The sequence below is a fragment of the Bos grunniens genome, chromosome 9, assembly GCF_055505025.1.
Source record: "Bos grunniens cultivar Pamir isolate PY7600 chromosome 9, Bosgru_T2T1.0, whole genome shotgun sequence".
NCBI lineage: Eukaryota > Metazoa > Chordata > Mammalia > Artiodactyla > Bovidae > Bos > Bos grunniens.
The window spans coordinates 92414028-92433166 of NC_141173.1; the positions used below are offsets into that span (position 1 = coordinate 92414028).

The 19139-nt window shown below is 35.9% G+C and overlaps 1 protein-coding gene across 12 annotated transcripts in view; it reads left to right on the forward strand.

Annotated features, from left to right (window-relative positions):
• The window catches only part of SCAF8 (SR-related CTD associated factor 8), a 216893-nt gene that overhangs the window by 50222 nt on the left and 147532 nt on the right, over positions 1–19139 (forward strand). For all 12 annotated transcript variants that reach the window (XM_086318484.1, XM_086318480.1, XM_086318481.1 and 9 more), the window contains 9 exons: positions 812–973; positions 2195–2348; positions 3237–3367; positions 6229–6405; positions 8011–8090; positions 9718–9835; positions 15558–15689; positions 15946–16058; positions 17473–17666. In XM_086318484.1, the coding sequence (XP_086174610.1) occupies positions 812–973; positions 2195–2348; positions 3237–3367; positions 6229–6405; positions 8011–8090; positions 9718–9835; positions 15558–15689; positions 15946–16058; positions 17473–17666 (1261 nt within the window). The remainder of the gene's footprint in view (positions 1–811; positions 974–2194; positions 2349–3236; positions 3368–6228; positions 6406–8010; positions 8091–9717; positions 9836–15557; positions 15690–15945; positions 16059–17472; positions 17667–19139) is intronic.

The following is a 19139-nucleotide window of genomic DNA, read 5'->3' on the forward strand; positions in this document are numbered from 1 at the left end:
TGAAATGATTCTGGGTGAAATGCTTACCTAATTACACTCAAAATTTGAACCTGCTTTTAGCAGCCATAATTTCATTTTAATTAGTATGTATTTGGGAGGCAGGTTTTCTCATGCTTCTGGACATGGAAAAAATTGAAGCAGTGAAGTTGATGGTGAAGGGTTCTTCGTTGTGCTTAGGGAAGGTCCCAGAAGACTGTCATGTTCTTCAGACTATAAGAAGGATAAGAAACACTGATCAGTGAAGCAGCTAAAACATATTTTCGTAGGACAGATTTTTAGAATCATAATGGTAGTGTCTTATCTTTCATATAGGTTTGCATTTGAGAAAAGTTTTAAAACTTCAGGCTCACTGTGTTTAGAATGTTGTAATTTGCCATTTGATTCCTTCCTTCATTCATATAGAGATCCTTTTCCTGTGTGTTTTTTGGATGAAGTCTAAGGCTTGTTGGCAGTAGTTTTTTACCAGAGCTTTTCTTTCTTGAATTCACTGCTTGAATTCACAAGTCATTAAACTATATATATATATATTTAATTTTAACCACACCTTTTATTTGTTATTGTTCAAGCCAGTTACACAGGGCTGTTTTGGAACTTAGGTGATTGGCAGTTGAACTGAATATGTAGAGTAGCCAAAGTAGAGTCTTTCAAATGCCATTCCAGAGACAGATGGTGTGGAATGGTCAACCTCTGAGTGTTCATCACCTCAGTGTGAGCAGTGTGTTTGTGTTTTTATAGATTTATGGTGACATTTGTCTGTTGAGAATTTTAACCTTCTCATTTGCTTCCTTTCCCATTCTTCTTTTTTCATCAGTGTAAACCAGAATATAAGGTGCCTGGACTTTATGTTATTGACTCTATTGTACGACAATCTCGACATCAATTTGGTCAAGAAAAGGATGTGTTTGCACCCAGATTTAGTAATAACATCATTAGCACTTTCCAGAATTTATACCGTTGCCCTGGAGATGACAAGGTATGCTGCCTAAGTTGGTGAAGTAATTACCTTTTTGGTCTTAATAAGACTTTACATTATCATAATTTATCATTTTATATTACCATTTGTTATCCTGAATTTGAATAGTTATTGCACTGTCCATGTTTCTTTTTGTTATTAGACTTTTCTTAAACAGAATGAAAGATATAGTTGATTTTGCTACTTTTTAATTTATTAAAGCCATTGGTGTTAAAGAAACTGGCTCTAATAAGCATTTTTAATTATCCTAAAATCTTATTTACTTACATGCACAACCAATTCATAATTTTGGTCATTTGACATTAGCTGATATTTACCTACTTAGTTGTCTGTGGAAAATGATTTTACCAAGTAATTAGTAGACCATAACTGCATATCAAAATTCCTTTGTTATGGAAGCGTTTTCTTAGTGCTGGAAACCGGGATAGTAGAAGGTTACATTTCTTGGATGCTGACTTGGAAATTTAGTGTCCTTATTCTGACAGACTTGATTGCAGTGTTGATTGTGTAGAAAAGTAAGAACAGGTGAAGACTTACTCTGAAGAAGAGCAACCAGACTTAAAAGCTTACCACAGATCTTTTACCTCCTCTCAAGTACAACAAGATTAGGTAGTTTTTATTTTTAATAACTGTTATACAGTCTGCAATCAGAACAAAGTCTTGTTAGAGTGGATCGATGTGGAGAAAACACGTTATTGTGTCAGGAGTTGTAAATTGTTCTTGGATATGCCTCTAAAGTCAGGTTTTTTCCTTCTGATTAACCTTGTTACGTTGATTCTTTGCAGGCAGAAAGAATGCTTCCAGTTTTAATGTGATCCATCATGATTGAGTCTTAAATACCTTAGAACGCCACCTAAAATAACTCATTTGAGATTTTATATAAACATTTTTGAAGTAACTTAGACACTTTGATTTAGGAATTTCACTAATTTGGACTTGGATTTGTGTCAGTTACAATGAATAAGTCAGTCTTGAATTTGTAAACTTCATAATAATAATATTTGTCATTTATAATGAAGTTTAGTGTTTAGGGATTTTTTGATAATCAGAGTCGGAAAGATTATACTGATACTGTAATCTCAGTGCCTGAACTCCATTAAGTGCCCAAGAAGTATTTTAATCCATCCTTCCTGTCCATGGCCTGAGGAGCCTCTATGATATGACTGTTCTGAAGTTTTGAAAGCAAAAAAATAAAAATAATCGTTCTCTTTTTTCCTCTAGAGTAAAATAGTGAGAGTATTAAACTTATGGCAGAAGAATAATGTATTTAAGAGTGAGATTATTCAGCCTCTTCTGGATATGGCAGCAGGGATTCCTCCTCCAGTTGTCACACCTGTTCTGGCCAGTACTACTGCTGCTATGAGCAATACTCCAGGTATGTTGCTTTGAGAGAGATTTTCTGAGTGTTCTACTCATGCATTTCAGGCAATTATTCATATATGAAATAATAATTTGACAGTGCAGGATAATTTGTTTCACTTTAGGTAAATGAAAGTAAGTCTTAATTTGAAGGAAAAATAAAACCAGAAATTATATTTGTGTTTCATTCTTTTCAAAAAAATTAAAAAGCTAAGCTTTTAAAGTTCCTAGAAACATAACATAATCATCTTGGGAAGTTGGTATGTCAGTTAAATTTTTCCTGATATAGACTGTAATCTTCTAAACTTGCATATATATCAACTTGATATTCATAGTGAGCTAAGTGTACTTAATATATAAAGAGAACCCTGAAAAGATTTATTTAGTGGATCCAAGAATGAGTAATAATCTCAAAATCATGGAGGTTTTTTTGAGGTATTTAAATGACATTTGAATTTTTTTTTTTAACCACAGTCTAAGAATTATATTTGTTATCATTTTGATGTATGTTTATTTTGGAGTATGTACATATACATTTTGGAACAATAATAATTTTATGTACACTTTTATAATACTTTTTTCATCAGAGATTGAATATTTCCTTATGTCATTGAATTTTCTTCTTTAGTAAAGTATTTAATGATTTCCGAGGATTGTAGGCTCCTTTAAAATGGTAGCTTAGTTAATTGAAAATAAGTATGAAAAGCTCTTTTTGGTCATTTTTGTTGTTGCCATTTTGTTTTATTTAATGAACCTAATTCTGTAATGGTTTTTAAAGATGAAGACAGTAAAATTATATAAATTTGTACATATTTTTTAAAAGTGACAGAACAAATCTAATTTTCTACATCTTATTTATTTACTTACATATTTATTGGGGATGGGTTTGATGTCTTTCTAAAAGGAACTCCTGTGACACCTGTTACTCCAGCCAATGTGGTCCAAGGTTTACCTGATCCGTGGGTGTCTCAGATAACAAATACAGATACACTTGCAGCAGTAGCTCAGATCTTACAAAGTCCTCAAGGCCAACAGGTGAGCAGCTTTTTTTTGTTATGTCAACATGATTTAGAACTCATTGTTTTCCTAATGCATTGTTTGATTATGTACCACCTAAAGAGTGTTTTTTTTTAAGTTTTTTTAAAATGACCACCCTACATACAATACTTTGTAACTTGCTTTTTTAAATTTAATACTGTATCATGTACATTTGTATCATTGAAGATTATTTTACAAATAATTCATTCTACACCAGAATAATTGATTTAGTTTAGCACATAGTTTTACCAAGCTTTATTAGGTGCTATTGTTAATCCAGTAATGAGACTGGGAAGCCTTCTGCCTTGGAGAAGATAGCTTTCTGTTTAGGGGAGACAGACAATAAAGAAGTATAAAACATTATTTAGATAGAGATATATGACTTAAAGGGACTTCCCAGGTGGCGCTAGCAGTAAGGAACCTGCCTGCCTGCAATGCAGGAGATGTAATGAGATATAGGTTCGATCCCCGGGTTGGGAAGACCCCCTGGAATAGGAAATGCAACCCATGCCAGTGTTCTTGCCTGGAGAATCACATGGACAGAGGAGCCTGGCGGGCTACAGTCCATAGGGTTGCGCAGAGTCGGACACTACTGAAGCGACTTAGCACAGATGACTTAAAAGGCAGATCTTTAGAGTGACTAGGTTTGGAGGAAGGGGTCAGAGTTAGGGTAGCCAAGAGAAAGCATCTTTGACAAAGTGACATTTGAAGAACCTGTTACGGCAGATATGAGATTGTCTTTCCTTAGCATCTGTGGTTTTTTGTTTGTTTGTTTTTAAGCTTATCCTTTAAACCCAGGTTAATTGTGATCTATATAGTAAAACTCCCCAAGCTGTCCTTCCCGCATGTTCACACATTTCAGCCTCCTGTCTTTGTTTAAATGCTAGCCCAGTAAGGCCTTCAGACAGCTATTTAAAACTGCAAATGCTGCCTTTCATCTGCTCTGCTCCCTTTCTTTGTCACCTGCCTTCTTTTCTTCCTAGCACCTAATATCTCATGTACCTTCCTCATTTGTTCCATTCACTGTCTCTTTCCACTGTAATGTATGCTGTACACGGGCAAGGGGTTTTTCTGTTTTGCTCACTCCTGTATTTTCAGTGTCTAGGTTATAGCAGGTATTCAGTATATTTTGTGAAACGAATGACTGATGTATAGAGGCATAACAATGTTGGGGTATAGAGAAGATATCTTAGAATTGAGTTTTCTAGAGGATAAGATAGTCTACGTATGTAAGTTACTAGTCATGACATTGAAGTGGTAAACCTAAGTGTGGGACCTGGGCTGAGAAGTGAAGGATTCATGTACTAAGCAGGGAGGAGTTGCCAGAGATTTTTATGTTGAAGTCACATGATCTGAAGAGTACTTGAATGGATGGGAAAAAGGAGAAATCTAGAGATAAGGAGTATATTTGTTGGTAACAATGATAATAGAAAGGCATTAATACACATGTGAAAAATAGTACAGTTGTGGACTCTTTAAAAAGACAATCTTTAAACAAATGGAACCAGTTCATTTATTTAGCCTTAGATTGGATCCCGTTTCTACATTTTTGGGACAGCTGTGAAATCAAATTGAATATTAGATTAAATTGTAGAATTTACTAACTTTCTGTGATTATGATATTTTGAAAAGAACCCATAAAAGCAAATCTAATTTTAAAATGTATCTATTAAAAAGTGCTTTTGGCAGGAGAATCGGTATTCCAGAAAAATAGTACAAAGAGTCAAGGGGACACAGTAATCTGAGATGTGAAGTCAGAGTAGAGGAAGAAGTAGGACGCTGCAGCCTTCGAACCTGGGTGACGGAAAGGATACTGCTGTGGGGGCGTGGAGGGGGGTGCAGGTGTCAGGAGGAGCGTTTAGAAGGTGTGAAGACGTTTCCTTCCTTCCTTCTTTCCTCCCTATAATGCTCCATCTTTTAGTCACCCATCCTGTCTGGCTTGGAGCTGCTTTGGTGCAGTAGCTCAGCTATCATATATTTTTGTACTTTGTTTCCTATCACAATTAGTACTTTGTAGTAAATGTTGATTGATAGGTGGAGACTGGTTTGTTTTCCAATGTTCCTTTTTGGGGATAGGCAAGGAATTGTTTCACTACTATCATCGTGCATATTTTTATCTTCTCTCACTGTAAATTGAACTTAATACAAATGTCTTGTTTAGCAGTAGCTTTGCTATTTTTATATTCCAAACTGATAATTTTCAGATTTAACTTCGGTTTACATCTTAAGTAGAAAAGTAATTACTTGTGGGATATATGTAGGGCTTACTTACCTGAAATATGTTTAGGATTTTATTATTATTTCTATTTTTTAAGAGAGAAGGTGAATAGAGGGGGGACAGGGGTTGCTTTCCACTCTTATTGACACTATTTGTCTTTAATTTCCTTAGTTTCAGACTGCTCCAAGGGAAAGATTCCTTATTTTCTTTCCTCCTTTCAGGAATGTGTTGTCAGATGGTAAATTTGAATGATAGCAAAAGCAGTTGTTGTAAGTGCTTGTCGTTTTACATAGATTGAGTTCATTGAAGAAGGGAATGAAAAGCCTAGTGGAAAAAAAATTAAGTCTGCTTGTGATGAGTTTTTATTTTGTTGTTTGTTATGGTATGGTCATTTTATTTTGTTTAAAGTTCCTCGACTTTCCAGAAGTAAAGACAAACCTATTTAGAACTGTTCCATAGGGCACACACACAAATCTTATTTTAAAAATGAATTGTGTTGAGTCAGTATATATTTTTTCTTGGTCTCTAGACTGTAGAACGATAAATTTTATTGACTAAAAGTTTAGATGAGCATTCTTATGGGTAAAACCCAACACCTGTTTGTAACAATTTTCTTTTCTCTCCCCGCACCCCGCTGCAGCTTCAGCAGTTAATACAGACTTTACAGATACAGCAGCAGAAGCCTCAGCCCTCCATCCTGCAAGCCCTGGATGCTGGTCTTGTCGTCCAGCTGCAGGCTCTTACAGCACAGCTTACAGCAGCAGCCGCAGCAGCCAACACCCTTAATCCCCTAGAACAGGGGGTGTCTTTTAACAAGGTAGAAATTAGGATAACAGATCTGTTCTATATGAATAACTGAATTTTCTATACTATCATGTAGATTGCAATTATGTAAACTACATTTTACTGTAAAACTGTTTTATGTTCTAACATCCATTGTACTCTATAAGGGTTTTCCTGGTGGCTTAGACAGTAAAGAACCCACCTGCAGTGTGGGAGCCCTGGGTTCAATCCCTGAGGGTTGAGAAGATCCCCTGGAGAAGGAAATGGCAACCTTCTCCAGTATTCTTACTTGGAGAATCCCCATGGGCAGAGCAGCCTGGCAGGGTACAGTCCATGGGGTTGAAAAGAGTCGGTCGGACATGACTGAGCGACTAAACACAGCACTGTATAAGGGGCTTCCCAGATGGCTGCCAGTGTAGGTGACATAAGACGTGCAGGTTCATTCCCTGAATTGGGAAGATCCCCTGGAGGAGGGCATGGCAACCACTCGAGTACTCTTGCCTGGAGAATCCTATGGATAGAGGAGCTTGGCGGGCTACAGTCCATAGGGTTGCAAAGAGTCAGACATGACTTAAGTGACCTAGCACACGTGCATGTACTGTTATTAAGTAAATGTTACTTAATAACTTAACAATTATTAAGTAAATATTACTGTTTATTAAGAAATACATTTTACAAAAGATTCAGATTTCTGAAAGGAATTTAAGTAATTTTATAAATCCACTTGAAACATTTATTTTCTTTTGACTAAAGAAAACTAGTCAGTAAAATTGTATATTCACTATTGAGGCAAATGATTGTTTTTGAGCTGATTTTTATGGATGTTACAAATTAATTAATTATAGTGTCTAGCCTGTAATTTTAACCTGCTAAAAGTAAAATTGTAAAGTATGTGAAAGTTCAAAGGAAAGCTTCTTTATAAGTTGCTACTATAATATGATAAATTGAGATATAACTGGAAAGAATAGTGTTTTCAAAGTTGAAAATCTTGGCTGTTTAACTCGGGTGATATCCTCAGTATTCTTGCTGATTATAGGAATATTATCCCTTGGAAATGTTATCTATATTCTTTTTATTTCTGCTGTTATTTTCATAGAAATATAAATATTGATTTATTAGATTATATTACTTAGGCTTGTTTAGCCCACAGCTTTCAGAAAGCCTTTATATTGATCATTTAAAAGACAGTGGAGCATTCTGAGAGAACTGTACTAGTAGTAGATCTGTTGATTATAGTTCTGTAGATTATAGTTCTAGATTTTTTTTTTTAATAAAACTGTTTTACATTTGACAAGCCACTCAATTATTTAAACCCTAATCTTCTCTTCTATAAAGTTAAAGTATTGGTAATTATCCTATGTGTCATGATTGTTCTGCTTCATAAGACAACGTCTGTCAGAATTCTTTGAAGAGAAGTAAAGGTCCATTCAAAATGTTTTTATAGTATAACAATAAACAATAAAATTATATGAAATAGCATGTAACAATAAAATTATATGAAAGAAATAGTTACATTTTAAATGATAGAGATAAATTAATGGAATGTCAATGATCTTTAGAATAGCATTTGTAACTTGTATTTGTGTAAAGTACTTTTAAATTTATCTCTTTCTCTCCCTCTTTTTTTTTCCCCACTTAGAAGTTGATGGATAGGTTTGATTTTGGAGAAGATTCTGAGCATAGTGAAGAACCCAAAAAGGAAATTCCAGCTTCTCAACTGTAAGCGTTGTTACGTTTTTCTTCATAAACCATAACTTTTTTCTGTTATCTTTATAAATATTGCCATCTGAGCTACTCAGTATACTTTGAGCATTGTTTCAGGCTCTCACATAGGAAGATGGGGGAGTTGCTGCTTGTTGCCTCCCTATATTGTTTTGACTCTAAGAACTTTGCAGATAGTTGGGATATATAAAAATTCTTTACTGGAAAATTGATAAGTACTGATAAACTTGGTTGTAACATTTGCTGTTGATATAGTAAGCTTTAGGTTATTTAGCTCAGTTGAAATAGTAGGAGAAAGAAGTTGCTTCTAGTGTCCATGGCTGCTTCTAGGAAGTATATAGTAAATTCTGGGAATGTATCAGACTGATTAGAAGTAAGGAACAGGGTTGTAGGGATTTTGTTTGTTAAAGAAATAGATTGTGAGTTTTGATTTAAATCAGTGATTCCCCTGCTTCCTCACCCGAAACAATTGTGCAGAGCCTTGGGTTCTGTGAGGGTTCAGGAGAGGACCAGTGGAAAGGAGGATGTTGGAGAGGAAGGTGGAAGGTTGGAGAATAGGAAAGAGGTGATGAGTGGGGAAAGCCTCTGGATGTCTTATTTCAGCAGTTATTAGTTTTCTATATTGTGATAATATATTAAAATATATATATATAAATGTAGTTATATGCTGATGATAAAGAGATTCTACTTGAAAAATTAAGAACTAATGTTTTAGACTACAAAGCATTTGAGATCATGTAGATCAGTGTCCTGAGCAATGTAAGAATCTCCTGTAACAGTCCTGATAGGTTTTTTAATCTGTTGTTTTAATGCCTCCTATGACATAGAGTTAAGTAGTTGTTAATATACGGTTTGATCTTTTGTTACTGAATCCTACGGGATTTGCTTTCTACACACTGATCCATTTTGCTTTCTGAAGCAAGGAAGCAAATTTGCTCCATAATCTATTGAGACATAGCCATTCAGTATTTGAAGATAGGTATCATTCTTCCCCTTAGGTTTATTTGCTCCAGATGAAGTACACTTTTTTCCAACTGTTTCAAGACTTCTCACCATCCTGATTGCCCCTTTTGGGGTGCCCTCTTTTTTGTTCATGTCTTACCTTGTGGCACCCAGAATTCCAGGTGTATTCCAGGTGTGAATTTCCCAGAGTATAGTTAAATTATTATTTCCTCTTATCTAAACACTCTTTCTGTTAACATGCCTAATAATGTGAAAGCAGATTAGTTTTTTTTTAAGTGTATGATCAGTTTTGATTGTAGATTGCATATATACTGATTGATGGAACATTTTTCCCATTGTGTCATGGTTTATAAGTGTTTCATTAAGATTTTCTTAAAATGCTCTAATGTAAAAAGGTACTAATTTATAGACAGTAATAGCAGATTTTCATCAGAGTATGTCTAACATGTAGTCAATCTGTTGAAACTATTGAAGAAGTATATTTCTATTTCAACATATTAATGTTCCGAGTTACTCTGTTTTCTGTATTAATATTAAAAGTAAACGCTGTAATAGAGTATATTCCATTTGTTGGCATTTTGGGGTGTTTTTGAATATTCTTTTACTTTCATATTATCTTTATTGAGTTTTAAAATATATTAACACTTTTTTTTCATTGTAGTTCTCATGTTTCGGAATCTGTGAACAATTCCATCTTTCATCAGATAGCAGAACAATTGCAGCAGCAAAACCTTGAACATCTCAGACAGCAACTCCTGGAACAGCAGCAGCCTCAAAAGGTTGGTAACCCCACCTTGTGGTCTTTCTTGTTACTGCTGTCTGCTGTCTGTCACCTGGTGATTTTTCTTCAGCTGGTTGTTACTCGGAAGATGAGTCTTTTCAGGACCTTTACAGTTTTTGTTTGTTCTGTTTTTTTGTGTAATCTTGAAATGTGTTCTGGCAGCTTATATATCTGTTGAGAAATTATAGAAATTATTTTCAGTATACTGGAAGGAATTAGAGGACAGAAGACGTGGTGTTTCAGTATTACAGTGTGAAACTTTTCTTTCCTCTCAGTTACCTGTTAAGCAAGATCATGGTGATTTTGCTGTTGTTGTTGTTGATGATGACAAAGTAGGTTGCTATCTTTAATTAGACTCTTGGTAGATGGCAAGAGCTTTATTAGGCATGATTACAGTTAATGCTTATCAGATAGTTTTTTTACAGTTCATTTTTATCTTTCATTTGATCCTTTTCTTTAAAAAGGTATAGTTTCTTTGACCACATCTTTTATATGCTATCATATAGGTATTTTGAGTCTCATTTACACTGTAGGAAATTGAAGCTTAGTGAAATGAAGCATCCACTGTTAAAGTGCACTGCTAGTATGAAATACCTTCTGTCCTAAGACTCACCATTATTTTATATATACCCAAGAAGTTTAGAATATTTCTGAAGTATATGTAGGCTTCCCAGGTTGCACAGTGGTAAAGAGTCCACCTGCCGACGCAGGAGACACAAGAAATGGAGGTTCAGTCTCTGAGTCAGGAAGATTCACTGCTCCAGAATTCTTGCCTGGAAAATTCCATGGACAGAGAAGCCTGGCAAGCTACAGTCCATGGGGTTGCAAAGAGTCAAACAGAACTGAGTGAATGGACACACACACACACAAATTACATGTAACATTCCGTATAGTTTTAAGAATCTTCTAATTTCAGGCATGATGAAATGTAAAGTTGTACCTTAGAATGGATAACATGTCAAATTATTGTGAAGCTAAGGTTAAATCCATTGCAAAGCCTGATTTTTCTCTATTTGAGAAATAGTTATGGATGTAAAACTCTTTACATTATGAGTTTCTGGGAATCTCATACTTCTTCTAATCAAACCTTTTTGGCGCTAATGAATTTAATACAATACCACAAATGTTTTTAAAGTATGAGCATTGTTAGACTGATGATAACATCCAGAGAAGAACAGAGAAGCATTTTGCCTCAAGTAAGCTCTTCTCTAGTAGAGCATGTATATCTGTTTGATTACAAGGCAGGATACTGGTTTCGTAATAGAGGTATAAATGAAGGACTATGGGAATATGGAAGAGGGAAGATTAGTTTCGATAGCAAACCTTAGACGCTGTTAGGGTCTGACATTGTCCTTTCAATGCAAATGGTAATGGATTTTGTTGATATTTGTATGTTGGAACTTGTACCTGGAATCATGAGAATGAAATTCCATACCTTGTTTTGAAGAAATAATTCTGATAGAAGTAGGTGCATTATTTTATGTCAGGAAAATAAAATATATCTGCTTGAGAATTTAGGAACTTGAGGACAAAGAGTAAAAAACATTTGAATATTATTTAAAAGCACAAGTTGTGATTCAAGGAAAGGAAACAGATTGTCAGTGATATAGGAAACTTCAGAGCTATTACAGAGCCAAGAGGTAGTAGTAATGAACGTTTACTCACCTATAAACGTGACACCTTTGAATTTCCTTAGTTCTAACTTCATTTCAGAAGTTTTAGCAGAAACAATAAAATGAAGGTTTAACAGAAAAAGAAAAAAAAGAATTCTGGTCATAGTTGATTGCCTTATATATCATCTCCACAATTTTAGAAGGTATAGTAATAGAATCTCTTGTAAATGTTCTTAAAAGCTTCCTTGTTCAAAAATGGCAGTGAAGAAAAAAAGCAACTTTTCTTAGGCGTAAGATGAATAGTGTTTAAAACCTATCACAAATTTAAAATTGAAGAGTAAACATCAACAGAGTAGCAGTTAAATTCAATCAGTTGTGTAATTGGCTCTACCAAACCAGTTATGTATTTAAGATGGGGTGGAATATGCAGAAAAGCTAAGTGTTTCTAGTCACCGCTAAGCTCAGTGTGGCTACCTGGAAGTTTCCATAGTCTCAGAGTGAAGAGGGTATTAGGATTGCTAGTGCTGCTCTGTTTCTCGCAGCCCTGACCACACTGGGGTAAGGGCTTGAAGTCTTTTGTCTAATGATGGAAGGCTGGTGGAAGACGGGAGAACTTTCTGAAACTGGTTGAATCATGAGGAACTAACAATCATGTCATAAAAGGAATGGTTTCTGTTGTCTTGAGTAGGTTAGAGTTGTGCTTTTGATAATTGTTTTATCAGATATCCAAAAGACGTCAGATAACTCAGAATGAAATGCTCATGATGAAAGTGATAAGACTAATAAAAGAACTTTAAACAAAGTGTTAGAAATAAAAAGATTAGAAAAGATTCAGCCAATTAATAATACAGCGCTATCAGTGGGATATCAGCAATATGTAACTTAACTTTGCTTCAGTAGTTTTGTACTGTTGTTTTTGGTCGTTGTCTTGTCCAGCACTTTGCGACCCCATGGTCTGCAGCACACCAGGCTTCCCTGTCCTTCACCGTCTCCCGGAGTTTGCTCATATTCATGTCAGTTGAGTCGGTGATATTATCTAACCATCTTATCCTCTGTCGCCTGCTTCTCCTCTTGCTCTCAGTCTTTCCCAGCATCAGGGTCTTTTCCAGTGAGTTGACTCTTTGCATCAGGTGGCCATAGTATTGGAGCTTCAGCTTCAGCATCAATCCTTCCAGTGAATATCCAGGGTTGATTTCCTTTAGGATTGACTATCCAAGGGACTTCCAAGAATCTTCTCCAGCACCACAGTTTGAAAGCATCCATTCTTCGGCTCTCTGCTTGCTTTATGGTCCAACTGTCACATCCATACATGACTACTGGAAAAAGCATAGCTTTGACTAGATGGACCTTTGTCAGCCAAGTGATGTGTCTGTTCTTTAATATACTGTCTAGGTTTGTCATAGTTTTTCCTCCATAGCTTAGACCTTAGATGTAGTTAAGGGTCCAGTTGTCCTAATGCTAATTGCAAGATCATAAAATAAATTATAGTTGAATTTTATTGTAATTTTTAAATACAGTTTTATTTTTTGGCTGTCCTGGGGCTTCCTTGCTGCTTGGACTTTCCTCTGGTTGGGATGAGCTAGCTTCTCATTGCAGCGGCTTCCCTTGTTGCGGAGCAGAGGCTCTAGGACACGCGAGCTTCAGAAGTTGCAGCACATGGGCTCAGAAGTTGCTACTTCCCGGGCTCCAGAACACAGGCTAAATAGTTGTGGCGCACGTGGAATCTTCCTAGATAAGGGATCCAACCTGTGTCTCCTGCATTGGCAGGTAGATTCTTACCACTGAGCCACCTGGGAAGCTCTGTAGTTGAATTTTTAAAGTAAATTTTCTCTTTGTTCTTCATAAGATTTCAAAGAAAAAATAGAGTCATGAACCGCAGCCTTTTCAAATAGGTAAAACTGCTCAAAAAGAACCTCAGAATCTAACATTGGTTGCAGTGGATTCTGCTGGTTATACCAAGCAGACTGTTACACAGAAAATCAGAGATGAAAGACAGAGGTGGGGTGGATGGTAGATGGGATGCTCCAGGTGGGTGGCGAGCTAAGAAGTACATGATGTGAGGGGTGTAGCAGTACTGAATTAGGGCCAAACAGTAGGGCTCGGGATAAAATGGAATGTAGTCTTGCTGTGTTAAGAATTTTATTTTTATTGTACCACTTTGAAGGCTGGGACTGTGCTTAAAACACACTTTGATTTGTTCTCAAAAGTATACTAATTTACCAACTTTTTGGTCAATAGTGTGGAATAAAGCAGGCATTTAATTAACAAGTTTTTTAGCTTTAATTTATTTCTAAACCTTGAAAATGTTACTTGTCTTTGGGGAGCCTGTTCCTTCATAAATTAATACATTGGAATGGTTATTTTATGCTTTTTTGACTCAGTTTTTCTACTGCTTGCTTTTCTTTCAGTTTAAATGTCGTTAGAATAAGAGTAATTAAAAATTTTTTTATGAGATATAATTGACATAACATTGTGTGAGTTTAAGGTGAACAACATATTGATTTGATATGATTATATATTGAGATATGATTACCTCTATTGTTAGCTAACACCTCTATCTTGTCAAATAATTATTTCTTTTTTGTGATGAGAACAATTAAGATTTAGTCTCTTAGCAACTTTGAAATTTATAGTATTCTCTGTAATCACTGTACTGTATTCCTTTTACACACAGAGACAAATTCATAGCAAGAGTAGCTTTGTTCTTAGTAATAGATTTGTAGGAAGGGAACAGTAGTTTGAGTTATCCTTTTCTATTAATAATTATGATATTCAATAGTTCCCAACTTGTGTACTACCAGGGACTCTTTTTATTCATTTTTAGCACCTGTGAGATCATGTTTTAGGATGTTTAATTAGGGAGTCATTTTTTTTTTCCATAATAATCAATTTCTCAGTTTTAGTTAACATCATCAGTCAGTTCAGTTCAGTTGCTCAGTTGTGTCCGACTCTTTGTGACCCCATGAATCGCAGCACGCCAGGCCTCCCTATCCATCACCAACTCCTGGAGTTCACTCAAACTCATGTCCATCAAGGCGGTGATGCCATCCAGCCATCTCATCCTCTGTCATCCCCTCCTCCTCCTGCCCCCAATTCCTCCCAGCATCAGTCTTTTCCAGTGAGTCAACTCTTCTCATGAGGTGGCCAAAGTATTGGAGTTTCAGCTTTACCATCATTCCTTCCAAAGAACACTCAGTTCTTTGGAAGGAGCAGCAGCAGCAGCATATAAGCAGAGTCCCTGTATCAAGTTGCTGTAATTGTAGTCCCAGGTTGAGGGGTGGGGCGGGGATTTAAATTTGTTTTTTTCCTATAGTTAGGCTTCATTGCCTAACTTTTGTTTAGTCTTTCTGAAATGTTTTACATATCTGCTGCTGCTGCTGCTAAGTCGCTTCAGTTGCGTCCGACTCTGTGCAACCCCATAGATGGCAGCCCAGCAGGCTCCCCCCCCCGTCCCTGGGATTCTCCAGGCAAGAACACTGGAGTGGGTTGCCATTTCCTTCTCCAGTGCATGAAAGTGAAAAGTGAAAGTGAAGTCGTTCAGTTGTGCCTGACTCTTAGCGACCCCATGGACTGCAGCCCACCAGGCTCCTCCATCCATGGGATTTTCCAGGCAAGAGTACTGGAGTGGGGTGCCATTGCACCTCCTAATACTGTTTTGTGAATTCGTAGAAGTGGAGGTTGAAAAAGACCCAAGTTCTAAACTGATTTTACTGGATCAGTGATTTTGATATTCAGGTTTGAGCTTTGCTTTTGCTTGTGTATATATAGTGGGTGACTTAGTTCTTTATATATCATTCATGATACAGTCCCTTTATTCACGATAGTTTATCTTTCTCACAATGAAAAATTTTGTTTGGAGACTTTCTTAATCTTACCAGTCTCTTCTAGTGTTACAGTATCCCCCTTTATGGAGGTATTCTGTGCTTTCAAGTAAACTTGGATTTATACAAAAGTGCCATTTTAGATTGATCATTAAGGATGTAACAGAATTCTTTTGGTATTGGGTTTCTTTTTAAAAATTTGATTGTGATGTTTGCATGTAAATTTTCATTTATAATATTATTCATTATTTCCCAATGCTTGTGTGTTTGTGTACATACTCAACAGGCAACTCCTCAGGATAGTCAAGAAGGAACATTTGGGTCAGAACATTCTGCATCACCGTCACAAGGGAGCAGTCAGCAGCATTTCCTTGAACCTGAAGCAAATTTGGATGATTCTATAGATATTCAGCAACAGGTAAAAAGTAAATGTTTTCTTGGGTCATAAAGTTCTAAAATTGATTTCAGAAAAAAGTCTTAAAATATGGTAATTTTTTTATTTTATGTAAAATAATATAAATGTGAATGTTTTTTCCTCCATGTTAAGCTGTTCATTGTAACCATTTTACTGTTAGGCATTAATGTTATTATGGTGAATATTTTGGAATGCAGAAATAATCAGTAAAAACTGAATCTCAACCAGGCATTTTGTTTGTGTTCCTTTGACTTTCAAGGATATGGATATAGATGAAGTGCAAGATGCAGTGGAAGAGGAGATCTTTGAACAGGAAGCAAAGAAAGTGGCTGTTCGTTCAAGATCAAGAACACACTCCCGATCTCGTTCAAGGTTCTGTAGTACTATTTAAAAATAGCTGTGTGCAAACTTTTAAAATGTTGGCTTTTTCTTTTTTTGCATCCTTTGTTTCTTTGCATCAAGGTAAAAGAAAATGTTTCTCTCAATATGTTTTGAGAGAAAAGAAAATGTTACTCTCAGTATGTTTGAGAGTAACATATTGTCTCATGAGAAAGTAGCTCAGAACTTCAAAAACCGAAAATATGTTCTGTTTTGTTTTTAGTTGGACATGTCTGTGGCTTTTTATTTGAATTATTTACATGAGTCACAGCAATATCGTGAGTCTTGGATTTGGGGTTATATATGGTTGCAGTTAATAATATTATGATGATAGTCAGCTTAGGACGTAATTGTCCCTGAACAGCAGTTAAATCACATGATAGAGGAATAGTATTAGAAATTCCATTGTTTTTTTTACATTCTGTTTCATCTTGTAATACCAAAAATGATCATGAAAATCAAACTATAAAAATTGTTTTTATTAACAGTAAGCATATCGGACTCTCAAAAAACATATCCTAGAAATGGTTTTCTCTGTGGGCTTAGCCATGTTAAGGCCCATTAATGTACATGCTCAATCAAATTTGAGTTAAGGTACATTATTCTTAATCTGGTAAATTTTCTTGTTTTTGTTTTGAACTGTCTTAAATATATGTTGTATTTGCTATAAATTAAAACTTTAAGTCATTAATCTGTAACATTTTTATGCTGTGTTTTCCACACATGAATGCCCCACGAAGTCTGAACAGTAAATGCTGGAAGAGGGACAGTATCTTTGATGTTTTTTTCAGTCATTTCTTGTGTGTTTTAAGAACTTCCTTGTATTTACTTGAAAGTTTCAGGAATTTATTTTCAAGAATTTCCTTGCAAGTGAGAGCTTGTCAGTTCATCTTTCTCTAAACTGACTTCTCTCCAGGGAATTACAGTGCTAGTCCTGAAAACATCTTTGTCTTAGCAAATTCTTTGTCTTTGCAACACCAGGAGTATTTTGAATAGAGTTCAGTGGCATATGACTAATAGGAAAAAGGAAACAGTATTTCAGTATCACATTATAAAGTCAAGTACTATGAGATTTTAGATGAAAACCTATAAACTGAATTGTTTAGTGGTCTACTGTTGAAAACACTGTTTCCTAATTTTAAGAATGCAACATCTTTGTCACCTAAAGAATCTGTTTTCTTTCATCCCTGTTCTTGACCTCTTGTTTGTAAATTAGACACTAAGAGAAAGTGAGGTCCTAACTAGATTCTCTTTCTCCTCTTCCTTGTATCACCCAGACTCAATAAGAATCATTGCAGACACACATCTGTGTCTAATGTGGACCTAAGCAGTATAGAGATTTAAGTGCATGTTTGATGCTTTAACATTGTCGTTAGTAAAATAAGCGTTTTTTTTTTGTTACTGTTAGATCACCAAGAAAACGAAGGTCTAGGTCACGATCTGGTTCTCGAAAGCGTAAGCACAGAAAGCGATCACGCTCCCGCTCTAGAGAAAGAAAAAGGAAATCATCACGTTCATACTCAAGTGAAAGGAGAGCTAGAGAAAGGGAGAAAGAACGACAGAAGAAGGGATTACCTCCAATTAGATCTAAAACATTAAGTGGTAAGTGATGTAGTTTATGAGCTTTGGTTTCAGTAACATTGAGAAAATAGTTACCTGCTGTTAATACACAATCTCTCAACCTGATTTTTCAGACTGAGAAGTTGAAAACTGGTTTGGTTTTTGTAACGTGACAGAGGAGGAAGATAAGTAATAGGTTTCTACTTAAATACTAAAGTCATTGAGAGTTGATTTTTTTTTTTGATACTAGTTTAAAAATATGACTTGACTAATGATTTACAAAGCAGAATAGGCCTTGTATCTATAATGTTTCACTGACACCATGATTTCCACGTGTGGTGTACTAACCAGTTTTGAACACCAGGTCTATAGGAGTAATTATTATGGGAAGCATGCCAATTTAAAGCTAATTATAAACTTGATCAGTACTCAGAGAGTTCTGTCGTAAAATCTTTCCCTCCTTTATAGTTAATCTATAATGTATGATTAGACCAAATTTGGTACTAGTGGGGGTTTGTTTTGGGAGAAACCTCCAGGAGAATTGACTTGACAGGCACGTGAAGTGTAGTAAAGTAAGTCATACTCAGTGTGGGATTCTGCCTAAACGATATTTAGAGGGGTATGACTTTTAGGGTAAACGGAACAGGTTGCAGATGGGTGAAGTACATAAAGTGGAGCAAATTGTCATTCTTTGCCAAGAGCTGAGCACTGATCAGGTTATCTAATTTCTGAAGATCTCCAAATTCTTTCTGCCATGGAGATAGATGGGTAACTGGTACAGCTTACATTGCTGAAGCATCCTGGAAACCCAGGCATTTACATGGCATTAAAGGTGACAGCATCTTCTTAGTACATTCCAGCAATCTGAACCAGCCTTGGCTGTCTTTCCAGAATCTTACCTGATTATGAGAACCAGTAGTAAATGATTAATAATGTTGGTGCTCGTAACCCTGATTCAAACATGAGGGTTGGGATCATGAGCGGAGGAATGCAGATAACTTGTAGAAGCTAGCCAGCAAAGGTAGGAAACAGATTTGCTCTGAGGGCCTCCAGAAGGAGGGCAACTTGTTCACTGATTTTAGACCACCAGAGGTGTAGAAGACTACCTTTTTGTGTTTTAAGGTACTGATTTTGTGGTGTTTTGTTACAGTAGCAAAAGAAAACTAATACATTGCCCTTTGAGACTTCGGTTGAATGGACAGGTGAACTGCATGAGACCCAGAACAAACAGCAGGGAGAGAACAGTCTTCAGGATCTATTAACTGAATGATTCCCAAAGCTCTCTTAGGTCTGGAAGACATTCATGTTCTGACCAGCCAGAGTAGAGAGGCCTGATTGAAATCCACATTTGGTAGATATCTTGCAATGGTCATATTTTAATGTAGGGCTGAATTAGCTTTAGAGTAAAGCAGTAACCCAAAAGCTGGAGACTTTTTTTGAGACTTTTTTTAAATAACCTTGACACAAATCCAAATATAATAAAATTCTGCAAATATATCAGCTGTAAGTATTTTT